Source organism: Sinocyclocheilus rhinocerous, unplaced genomic scaffold (assembly GCF_001515625.1).
Source record: "Sinocyclocheilus rhinocerous isolate Xijiao unplaced genomic scaffold, SAMN03320098_v1.1 scaffold170, whole genome shotgun sequence".
Classification (NCBI taxonomy): domain Eukaryota; kingdom Metazoa; phylum Chordata; class Actinopteri; order Cypriniformes; family Cyprinidae; genus Sinocyclocheilus; species Sinocyclocheilus rhinocerous.
In genome coordinates, this window is record NW_015639772.1 from 191,979 (window position 1) to 203,082 (window position 11,104).

The following is an 11,104-nucleotide window of genomic DNA, read 5'->3' on the forward strand; positions in this document are numbered from 1 at the left end:
TATTTTGGATGCGATTAATCGCGATTAATCGTTTGACAGCACTAATATATATATATATATATATATATATATATAGTATTATTTATATATTTGATGTTATAGAATTTTATGTTTTAAAAATAATATAACTTTTTTATTTATATTTTTATGTATTATAATGAGGAGAAATAAATATTTTAAATTATAGTGCAGCAAATTTGATAAAAGTAGCCTTCATTTTCTTTGTGGAAAATATGTTTTGTATCTGTGCTTTTCTATGGATTTTGCGACGAAATGCTGTTGACCGCTTTTGTGAGACTTACCCAGTTTTTATTTTTGCTAATTGCATTAAACATAAAAATGCCTCCAAATAAGATCAGAGATTTTTCCGTGCGAACCGCACTGAATTAGACCCGTGGCAGAACAATCCAGGCAGATGTGTGTCCACGTCCCAATTGAATCTCATCCCACACATTCCTGCAGCACGTCTAACCCAATATAACCCACACTAATGACTCCCAGGACTGCAGGAGCTGCTCACAGCCAGAGAGGACGAATAAACCGGTGAACCGCTTCAGATGCATGACCACCGTGTGTTTTCATGTCTGCTGGTGAATTAACCTTTCTCCTCTCTGTTCTTTGCATGGACCTGCAGAAGATCTAAGCGGAGATGGTAATGTTTGACTTGCAATCTTCATTTCTTTCCTCTAACTAACTCCCTGCTCTGTGTGCGTTTGGAAATTTACTGCAATCTAGTCAGCCTCGCATAGGTTCTAGTTTAGTTGTAGTGTGTAAATGTGAGTCTGCTTCACTTTAAGTGCACTTGAAATCTCTTCTGCTCCCTGCATTCCTCACAAGTGCAATTATTTAGAGAAGCGAGTGACCTCTACCAAAAAAAAAAAAAAAACCCCAGACTAAATCTGTTTTGCATGAAGACATGGAGTCACTTCCTTCCCCTCGTCTTTCTCGAGCTCGACCACAGAGCCGCTCTCTGATTGGCCGGTCGGATGGAGTTCAGAGAGTTTAAAAGAGAGAAGTGCACTTGAGTTTTGAGTGTGTGAGAGTCTTCATGGAGGAGTTTCTTGGCTGGTTGACCGGCTCTAGTTTGTGTAGTGGAAGGTTACATGTGTTTGGGGTTGGTGTAGTGACCGAGTGGGCGTTAGTGTGAGATACTGACCGCTGCTGCTTCTGTCTCCCTGCAGAAACAGACGACTACGCAGAGATCATAGATGAGGAGGACACCTACACCATGCCCTCTAGTAAGTACCCTCACTCGTGCCGCCTTTTAAGTGTGTGTAACTGCTGTCTTCCGGGATCCAGATGTTTCTGTCCAAATCCTGACCTTTTTTTCTCCCTGTCTGGCTCGTTTGGTTTGTTGATGTGGCGGCAAATGAAATTTAAAGTATCCAGCTCTGACATTCCAGAATATTCTCTCTGGAAACTCAGTTTGTGTCACACTTTAAAACGTTTGATTCATCACATTTGGAATTAAAGCAGGTCATATTTGGGCGTAATTCTGAAAATGAAGCCTGTATGTGTTTGGATTGAACTCAGTCTGGCATATTTGCTTCGGGGACGTCCTTAACAGTTAAAAGGATTCATAAAGTATTAATCATCTGTAAAATTGCTAGGTTCCTTTTAGGGTTTGGATCTGAATTGGCTTTATATAAACACACTGGAGGTCCGTGATGTGTCCTGATTTAGTGAGTGTGTGTGAGTCAGCGACTGCACACTAACATTCACGAGTGTGTGACTTTACAAACAATCACAGGATTCTGAACACACACCGACTCAATCTGCGTGTTATACGAGTGTCTTCAAGACAGCTGAATGAAAAGTTGCCATCATTTACTCACCGTCATATCGTTCCAAAACCATGATTTTTTTTTACAGTGCAACACAAAAGCAGATGTTTAGCAGAATGTTCATGCTGCTCTTTTCCAGTCAATGAAAGCAGATGGTTTCCGGTGGCTGGCCAGCTAACAGAGAACGTTCTGGCAAGTTTCTCTCAAGGTTCTGAAAAGTCTTCTAGTAATTTAGACAGAATGTTTTGTTTACAGTTATCTGGTCTTTAATAACATTCTCAAAACGTTAGCACAAAAAAGTGTTTATACATTGTTCATGGAACTTTTTACTGAAACGTTTTAGCTGGACATCCGTCTGACATTTTTTAAATGTTACTGCTTTCAGAATGTTCAGAGAACTTTCAAAAGTAACATTCCGATAACGTTTGCAAAATTATAAAATTGAATGTTCACTTAAAGGGATAGTTCACCCAAAAATGAAAATTAGATGTTTATCTGCTTACCCCCAGGGCATCCAAGATGTAGGTGACTTTGTTTCTTCAGTAGAACACATTTGATGATTTTTTACTTTAACCGTTGCAGTCTATCAGTCGTATAATGCATGGCAATGGTAACAAAATCTATGAGAGTAAAAAAAAACATGGGGGTGAACTATCCCTTTAACCAGGAAAAAAACATTTTTAAAACTGACATTTTGAACCTTCTGAGAAGATTAAGAAAAAACTTAATGGGAACATTAGCAAAATGTTCTTAGAACATATTTTTGTCAGCTGAGTGTCGAGCTCCTAAAGAACAAAAAAAGTCGTTTGTATGACTCTCACACTGTATTAAAAGTCTTCTAAAGGCAAAAATTTTCAAAAATGCCCCTTCAGAGGACTATAAACATTGTACATGAGTCATGAGAACTATTTTTATTGCACTTTTGCTCCCTCACTGCTGTTCTTAAATAGATACATTTAATTGAGATGCAAAACAACATGAAATAAGTTATGTAATATTACGTTATATATGCCAGTGGGGTAAGAAAAATAAGCTTGTTTTCCCTTTGAATTACATTTATTTTTCTTACACCATTCATCAGTCGCTTGTTTGTAAATGAGCAGCATGAACATTTTATGTGTTTTATGCTTTGAAATGACAGGTGAGTAAATGCTTACAGGATTTTTGTCATTTTATTAATGGCAGATTCACTGAAATAGTTTTTATAATTTATTGCTCATTTTCCAGGGAATTTTTATGTTGTCCTCTACTTAAATTGTATAATATGCTATGTTTTATAACAGCTCTGTGGTGAGTGTTTGACATGTCTGTGATTGATAAGTGTGTGCAGCTCTTCACATCTCATCCCTCTGTTTCTCTCTCTCTCATCCTGAGCTTTAATTCTGATCTAAAAGCCCAATCTCTGCCTTTTCTCTTTAACAACCAGCCGAATGCTATGGATTAGACGCAGGTAACGCCATCCCTCTGTTTGTGTGCTTCTTTCAGTTCTTCTCTCTTTCTTTTCTGTTTCTCTCTCTCTCTCTCTCTCTCTCTCCGTTTTGCGCTGTGCTTGTGTTAGATGCAGGTTCCTCCTCATATCACAGACTAACGCAGGTTTTCATAAAAATATTTTTGTGCGTTTCATGGGAGTCAAACCCATGATTTACCATTGTTAGTGCTACGATCTAAACTATAGAAGCTGGGATATAAAAAAAGGTATTTTAACATCCAAAACATGCCACACAGCATCTTTAAGGCTTTATATTATCATTAAGCATCTTTATATTATTGTTTTTTGTAATATAATTTATACTTATGTCATTATTAATAATATCCCATTTATATGTTTTTGACATTAAATACTTTGTATAACTAAAAAACCTGCAGAAGTCATTGATATGTAGCCAAACAATAGATTATTATTGTTTTTTGTTTGTTTTGTTTTTTGCTCAATAATATTTTTTGTTTGTTTGTTTGAATTTATAAACAAATAGTTATTTGTTCTTTCTTTTAATAAATGGTGCGTTTTTATTTTATTTTATTTATGTTGTTGTTGTTGTTGGTTTTAAAAGTTTGGATTCACTATGATTTTTATTTTCTTTTTTTACTGTAATATTCAGCAATATTTTTTTACTATGATATTTTTGTTTACTTTGATATTCAAAAATCACAGTAAAGAAATGTTAAAAAATATTTATTTTTCAAATCAATTGTGCATTTATGTATTTTTTGGTTTTTTATTTTGCTATATCATGATTTCTACAGAACATTGAGGACTTTATTAAAAACATTGTGCAGTGCATTAGTTAGAGTGGACTTCATATTTATTAAGACAAATGAAAATGAGTCTGCAGTTTGTTCAATGTGTCGTCTCAATGTTTTAGGTTTCCTTTATATTCATAGTCAATTTTTTGTCATCTAGAGACAGTCCTTCTGTCTCTCACAGCCTCGTCTTCATCCGTTCACAATTAATTATGGCGTCCACCCTGACTAAGGTCTTTTGTTCATGACCTCAGTGTTTCTAAACTTGCAATTGGCGACTTTCAAACACTTTGTTAAATGGCTGAGCTCTGCATTCAGTAAATATTGTGCTAAAGGTTTGTTGATCTCGGTCACAGCTGCTCGTCTTCTGAACTTACATGACGATCAGAGTGTGTGGTTTGCTGGTTCCTCTGATGCTGAGCTTCGGGTTTGTGATGTTTGTTCTTCATCTGTAGCTCAGGACTATGAGATCCAGCGGGACAGAATCGAGTTGGGACGGTGTATCGGCGAGGGCCAGTTTGGGGACGTCCACCAAGGGGTTTACATCAGTCCGGTAAACACACAGTCCACAGAAATATTAATCAAACAAACACTGCATTTGCCCTGAATAGAGTCCAAACTGGTGGCTCTTTTAATTCTCTTCCTAAATCAGTTAATGTCAGAATCCCTTGTTTTTAGAGTGAGAACTACTAAAAATTATACAAAATTATTATTTAGCATAAACTGAACATAACATGAGCAGTAGAGTAGATTTGACTGCATTCATTAAGCTCAACCTTAAAACCCTATTATTAACAATGATCAAGTAAATTTTTTTTGTTAAGAAGTATGTTTTAAATATATAATTTTATAAAACAGAAAAGTTTATATAATATGTGATTATTGGTTAGTACAATCTAACATTTGGTCCCAAACTAGCTCTCTATTGATCAAGCAAATATTTTTGTTAAATTTATGGAATACATTTTATATGGAATATGCATTTTTATATAATAAAAATGTATATATTTGGATCAAATAATTTATATAATATCTAGGTTTATTAGTAAATACAATCCAACATTTGACCCAAACCATCTTTCAACTGAGTGAGGTCTTGAGCAATCTTTTTTTATTATTATTATTGTTATTATTCAAATAAGTACATTTTAAATTTTAAATAATGTTAACAATTAAATGTTTTTTTTATCAGATTTGTATGTATATTTTCATGTGTATTTTATTCTATTAACGTCACAGATAAGCAGGTTTTAAACGGTATTTATGATATACAAAATATTATAATATAATAACATTTATAATAAATTTTCTATTGATAATTATATATTTTTTCAAGATGTTCCAAATGAATTTTTTAACCTATTCCCTACTGCTCTTTACTGTGTTCTGAAGCTGTTAAGACAAACTAAAATGTCAGACTTTGTGGGCGTACGGTTTTACTACAGTGTACTTTTAATTTGTAATCTTCATGAATTCATGCTCGTAGTTTTTGAGTTGCATGTGCTTTCCCTGACAGGAGAATCCATCGTTATCAGTGGCCATTAAGACGTGTAAGAACTGCACCTCAGACAGCGTGCGTGAGAAGTTCCTGCAGGAAGCTCGTGAGTATCAACACTAGTGACCTTCACTTCAGAATTCATTTCAGCTGATGCACTTCTACTTTGAGATGTTTCTTTTTTTACCATAGCTGTTCCATCTGAACACATGATGCATCGCAGTCTAATTTCATTTGAAATTGGAATGTATTTTTAGTTTATTTGAAGTTGAATATGAGGAAGTCACAACTACCGCATTTGCACGCTTTGAGAGAAGTCAGAATGCCACTAAACCAGACTGATTTTGCGAAAGTGTTTTGCATGTGATGCAGTGAGAATATCTGTGATTTTATGATTGACAGTGACAATGCGGCAGTTCGACCATCCGCACATTGTGAAGTTGATTGGAATCATCACTGAAAATCCCGTCTGGATCATCATGGAGCTGTGCACGCTTGGAGAGGTCAGACTGTGTTTTCATTCGTTAAACTGGCACAGATTTTAGACTCTATGAAATCATCCGGAATCATCTTCATTTTAGTTGAGGTCGTTCTTGCAAATAAGGAAGTACAACCTGGACCTGTCCACGCTGATTCTGTTCGCCTACCAGCTGAGCACAGCGCTGGCGTACCTGGAGAGCAAACGCTTCGTGCACAGGTGCCTGAAGATCTTCACACGCTCAGAACAGACTTTCCTCAGTCTCCTGCTCATAGTGCGCTGAGGTCAATGTGTGTTTTGTTGCAGGGACATTGCTGCCAGGAACGTGTTGGTGTCTTCCACAGACTGTGTGAAGCTTGGTGACTTCGGTCTCTCCAGATACATGGAGGACAGCTCCTATTATAAAGGTATGTCAAACTGCACTTTTACTTGCCGTTTACAAGCATTTAAAGGGGTCCTATTATGCTCTTTTACAAAGTCTTGATTTTGTTTTGGGGGTGTACTAGAACAGGCTCTCATACTAGGTTGTTCGAAAAACACATTATTTTTCACATATTTTACATTATTACAACACCTCTCTCCCCAGTCTGGCACGAACGGCTCGAATAGTTCCTGTATTAAATGAAGGCCCGCCTTCTGAAATACGAAATGTGCTGTGATTGGTTAGCTGGGCCAGTGTGTACCCAGCGAGCAATTTTGCGTTTAAAAGACGTCTATTAGACGTCTAAATATAGCCTAGATGTCTAGGCTAAAACGAGGCTAAATTTGGGCTGTCAGTGAAAATCTAATAGACGTCTAAAGTATGTCCACAGGAAGTCATGTAAGTTTTCATTAAAACACTTCCTGTAATTGCTGACTTGCTGTGCATTTTAGAGGCTGAAAAAGGATTAAAGCTTCTGGAAAAAGTTCTGATAAATGCAAACAGGCCTCCCTCAGAAATGTTACCAGAGTAAGGATATAGCGGCCTCTGGTGGATAGTGAAGGCATGTTTGAGTGTTTATAGTGTGTGAACAGTAGTGTGTGTTTTCCAGCTTCTAAAGGGAAACTGCCGATCAAATGGATGGCTCCTGAATCCATAAACTTCCGTCGGTTTACCTCGGCCAGCGACGTCTGGATGTTCGGTGAGTGCTTAACGTTTTTTAGAAATTGGAAGATGAATATTTCATGGTACTGCATTCTAACAGTTAGATTTTTCCTGAACACCATCAACATGCTCCCTTAAAGGATTAGTTCACTTCCAGAACAAAAATTGACAGATAATGTACCCTCTTGTCATCCAAGATGTTCATGTCTTTCTTTCTTCAGTCGTAAAGAAATTATGTTTTTTGAGGCAAACATTTCAGGATTTCTCTCCATATAATGGACTTCTATGGTGCCCCTGAGTTTGAACTTCCAAAATGCAGTTTAAATGCAGCTTCAAAGGACTCTAAATGATCCCAGCCGAGGAATAAGGGTCTTATCTAGCGAAACGATCGGTTATTTTCTAAAAACAAAATTACAATTTATACACTTTTAACCACAAATGCTCGTCTTGTCTAGCTCTGCGATGCGCATGCGTACTCTGTGCACTTAGGGTAGGTCTAAAAACTCCCATCTCATTTTCTCCTCCAACTTCAAAATCGTCCTACATCGCTGCAGAAGTACCGACCCAGTGACAGAGTTCACTATGGGAAGCCAAACAACCCAAAAGTGGGACGAAACAGCGCGGTAAGTGTTCGCGCCGATCTGACCTGTCATCAGCGCGGCTCAATGGACCGAGCTGTGCGACCGACTCGACAGCGCAGAGAGGACATGTTTACTAGCGCCACCGAACTGACAGCGCGGCGCTGATCAGTTACAACAGCACAGCGCGAACATTACTCTCCGCAGAAGTTCGTGTTTTTTTCCTGCACATAACATAATGAAGAGTTATTACATTTCTTTTGCTTATTATCTTTCATATTACTACATGTAAACAGTAGTGTTAGCTACTTTGAAGCACGTATAGCCTATATTTAGTAGTCACGTTCACAGCAGAAACTTCCATTATCCTCTTAGAATTAAAATATTTTATGGTTTCGTTCATCAAGGCATATTTAAGTAAATTTTACATTTAAGGATATTTTTGTAACTGTAGCATATGATTATACTTGAAAAAAAGAGTAAAATGTACTGATACTTTTCTGTCAGGACATACATTTTCCCTTATGGAAATACGGAAATTAACAATGGTTTTACTATAGTAAAAGTGCAGTAACCATGGATTGATTGTCATTTTTTTAACCCACAGTTTAACTACAAATATATGGTTAAAAGGTTAGTGTAATAAAATCATGGTTAATTTGAATGAATATTGTGCTGAATGTAGAACGGTATTGTAAATTTATTAAAGTCTTATATATTTTATATTTGCAGTTTTTCAAAGTACAACTGTTTACGTGTAGTAGAAAGGTAAGCAAAATAAATGTAATAACTTAATACTGATCTTCATTATGTTACGTGCAGGAAAAAAACACGAACTTCTGCGGAGAGGAATATTAGCGCCGCGCTGTCAGTTCGGTGGCGCTAGTAAACACGTCCTCTTTGCGCTGTCGAGTCGGTCGCGCAGCTCGGTCCATTGAGCCGCGGCGCGAACACTGTAATACCGCACTGTTTAGAGCGCTTTGAAGCTGCATTTATACGGCATTTTGGAAGTTCAAACTCGCGGGCACCATAGAAGAAAATTCCTGAAATGTTTTCCTCAAAAAACATAGTTTCTTTACGACTGAAGAAAGAAAGACATGAACATCTTGGATGACAAGAGGGTGAGTAAATCATCTGTAAATTCTTGTTCTGGAGTGAACTAATCCTTTAACACCATCTTTCTGTTATTAATGCAGTTTTAGTTTTTTACATTATTATTAAAAGTATTCATTTGATCAATTTTACTATTCAATTTAACTTTACTATACTATCTTTTAGATTATAATTTTTTTTTTAATATATTAATCCTGCACAGAACTTTAGCTTGCATCATCACTAAAATAAATGAATGAAATCAAATAAAAAATTCTTAATGATTTGGTCAATCGACCTTCCTCAGACTTAAGCAACGTTGACCAAAATATTGCAAATTTGTGTGCAATATATATATATTTCTATGCACCTAAATATACAGTATTTTAAGGCGAGACACTGCAGGTGAATAGGGTAAAGAAATTAACTAATAGTCCTCACCTTCCTTATCCAGTTGATTGATTACATTGATAATTGCAAACATTTTTTGTATTACAAGTTTTCTAAAATGTTATGTTTAAATATGCAAATGATGCATTATTTAATGAAATATGCGCTAATTTGCATACATTTCTAGTACAAAAATCTGAACACTGGATGAAGTCAGTTTCAAAATTCTTGTTTAATTTTTTTTGACATATTAGAGTCAAATGTTTTTACCGAGGGAATTCTGGGTATCTCTTTTTGTCACTCCATAATTCAGAAAATACTTTGAACAGCCAGAAAACAATCTATTTTCAAAATTTTGGGGGGAATAAAATGTTGTATATAATCAAGAAAATGATATATGAACAAATCCCTCTGTAAAAACCTTCAGGATATAGACAGGAATAAAAATGTAAAGTTTGGTGTGTGTAAGTGGAGATTTATAGCTCAGTGTTCTCATTTTGAGAAAACGGCCTTTAAAAATATGTATTGTAATTTAAATATATTGACACAAATAGATAAAGTGCTATAAAAGAAACACTTAACAGTGTCTTTTGGATGTTTTCTTTCCACTAGTCTGAAAAAACACTTTATGAAAAGCCAAAAATCTAAAAATTGACAGGTGCATGAAAAAAGTGTTTTTGGCCTGCAGTGTCTCCCCTTAAATATAATATGACCTACCATTTTTTTAAATATATTGTTCTGTAATAATTGTTGTATTGTATTCTTTATTTTTGTTCATTTGTGATGACTGAGGCAGATTTCTGATCCGTGTCTGTCTCCTCTCAGGTGTGTGTATGTGGGAAATCCTCATGTTCGGCATCAAGCCTTTCCAGGGCGTGAAGAATAACGACGTGATCGGGCGGATAGAGAACGGCGAGAGGTTAGCGATGCCCCAGAACTGCCCTCCGACCCTCTACAGCCTGATGACCAAATGCTGGTCGTATGACCCCAGCAAACGGCCGCGCTTCACCGAACTCCAGACGCAGCTCAGGTCAGTGTGTTACTGATGCTTCTTACTGATGCAGACGACAGCATCTGCTGCTCCGAGGAAATCAGGATGCTTTTGTTGTTCTCTGGTTCTGACACTAGAGGTCTCTGCTTAGCTTTCTGTGTCACAGCTCAAGTACACCATTTAGCATTCACTGTCCTGCATCACACTTGCTGAGCGAAATTCTACTAGTTTTGTGCTGCTAATTCCAAAAATAGTGGCTTTTTTGCTATAGCATTGTCACACTTTCACACAAAATATTATGCAATTTGTATAACATTTTTGCTTTTGACAATCATTTGATAGGTGCAGATGTCTTGTATTATCACTTAATCACATAAACTTAATTATCACTGAATACGAAAAATAGTATTTATTCATAAACTGTGCCGTTAAATAAAGCAATTGCACATTTTTTACCACTTCTTTTGCAGTTTGTAAATTAAATGATATATTTTGAATACTTCTTTTTGTCTTTAAACAAAACTTTCGGCATGTGACTTCTTTTGTTTTGATAAGTGCATTAAAGCGGATATGTTTATATCATTTGAAAAATCTTCAGTCTTATTTTGTGAAAAAGAAAACCGTATTTGTTGAAAAGTTTTTTATATATGTGACCCTGGACCACAAAACCAGTCATAAGGGTACATTTTTTTAAATGGAGATGTATACATGATATGAAAGTTGAATAAATGTGCTTTCCATTGATGTATGGTTTGTTAGGATCGGACAATATTTAGCCGAGATACAACTATTTGAAAATCTGGAATCTGAGGGTGCAAAAAAATCTAAATATTGAGAAAATCATCTTTAAAGTTGTCCAAATGAAGTTATTAGCAATGCATATTACTAATCAAGAATTAAGTTTTGATATATTTACAGTAGGAAATTTACAAAATATCCTATGGAACATGATCTTTACCTAATATCCTAAT

The 11,104-nt window shown here is 35.9% G+C and overlaps 1 protein-coding gene across 4 annotated transcripts in view; it reads left to right on the top strand.

Annotated features, from left to right (window-relative positions):
* Window positions 1-11,104, top strand: part of LOC107751817 (focal adhesion kinase 1-like) — a 49,930-nt gene that overhangs the window by 31,384 nt on the left and 7,442 nt on the right. Inside the window, exons 13-22 of one of the 4 annotated variants that reach the window (XM_016567586.1) lie at window positions 635-652; window positions 1,182-1,238; window positions 3,211-3,234; window positions 4,481-4,578; window positions 5,542-5,626; window positions 5,923-6,023; window positions 6,102-6,217; window positions 6,305-6,405; window positions 7,030-7,119; window positions 9,968-10,172. In XM_016567586.1, coding sequence (XP_016423072.1) covers window positions 635-652; window positions 1,182-1,238; window positions 3,211-3,234; window positions 4,481-4,578; window positions 5,542-5,626; window positions 5,923-6,023; window positions 6,102-6,217; window positions 6,305-6,405; window positions 7,030-7,119; window positions 9,968-10,172 — 895 coding nt within the window. The remainder of the gene's footprint in view (window positions 1-634; window positions 653-1,181; window positions 1,239-3,210; window positions 3,235-4,480; window positions 4,579-5,541; window positions 5,627-5,922; window positions 6,024-6,101; window positions 6,218-6,304; window positions 6,406-7,029; window positions 7,120-9,967; window positions 10,173-11,104) is intronic. The other 3 variants (XM_016567587.1, XM_016567585.1, XM_016567588.1) reach the window with 3 other exon arrangements.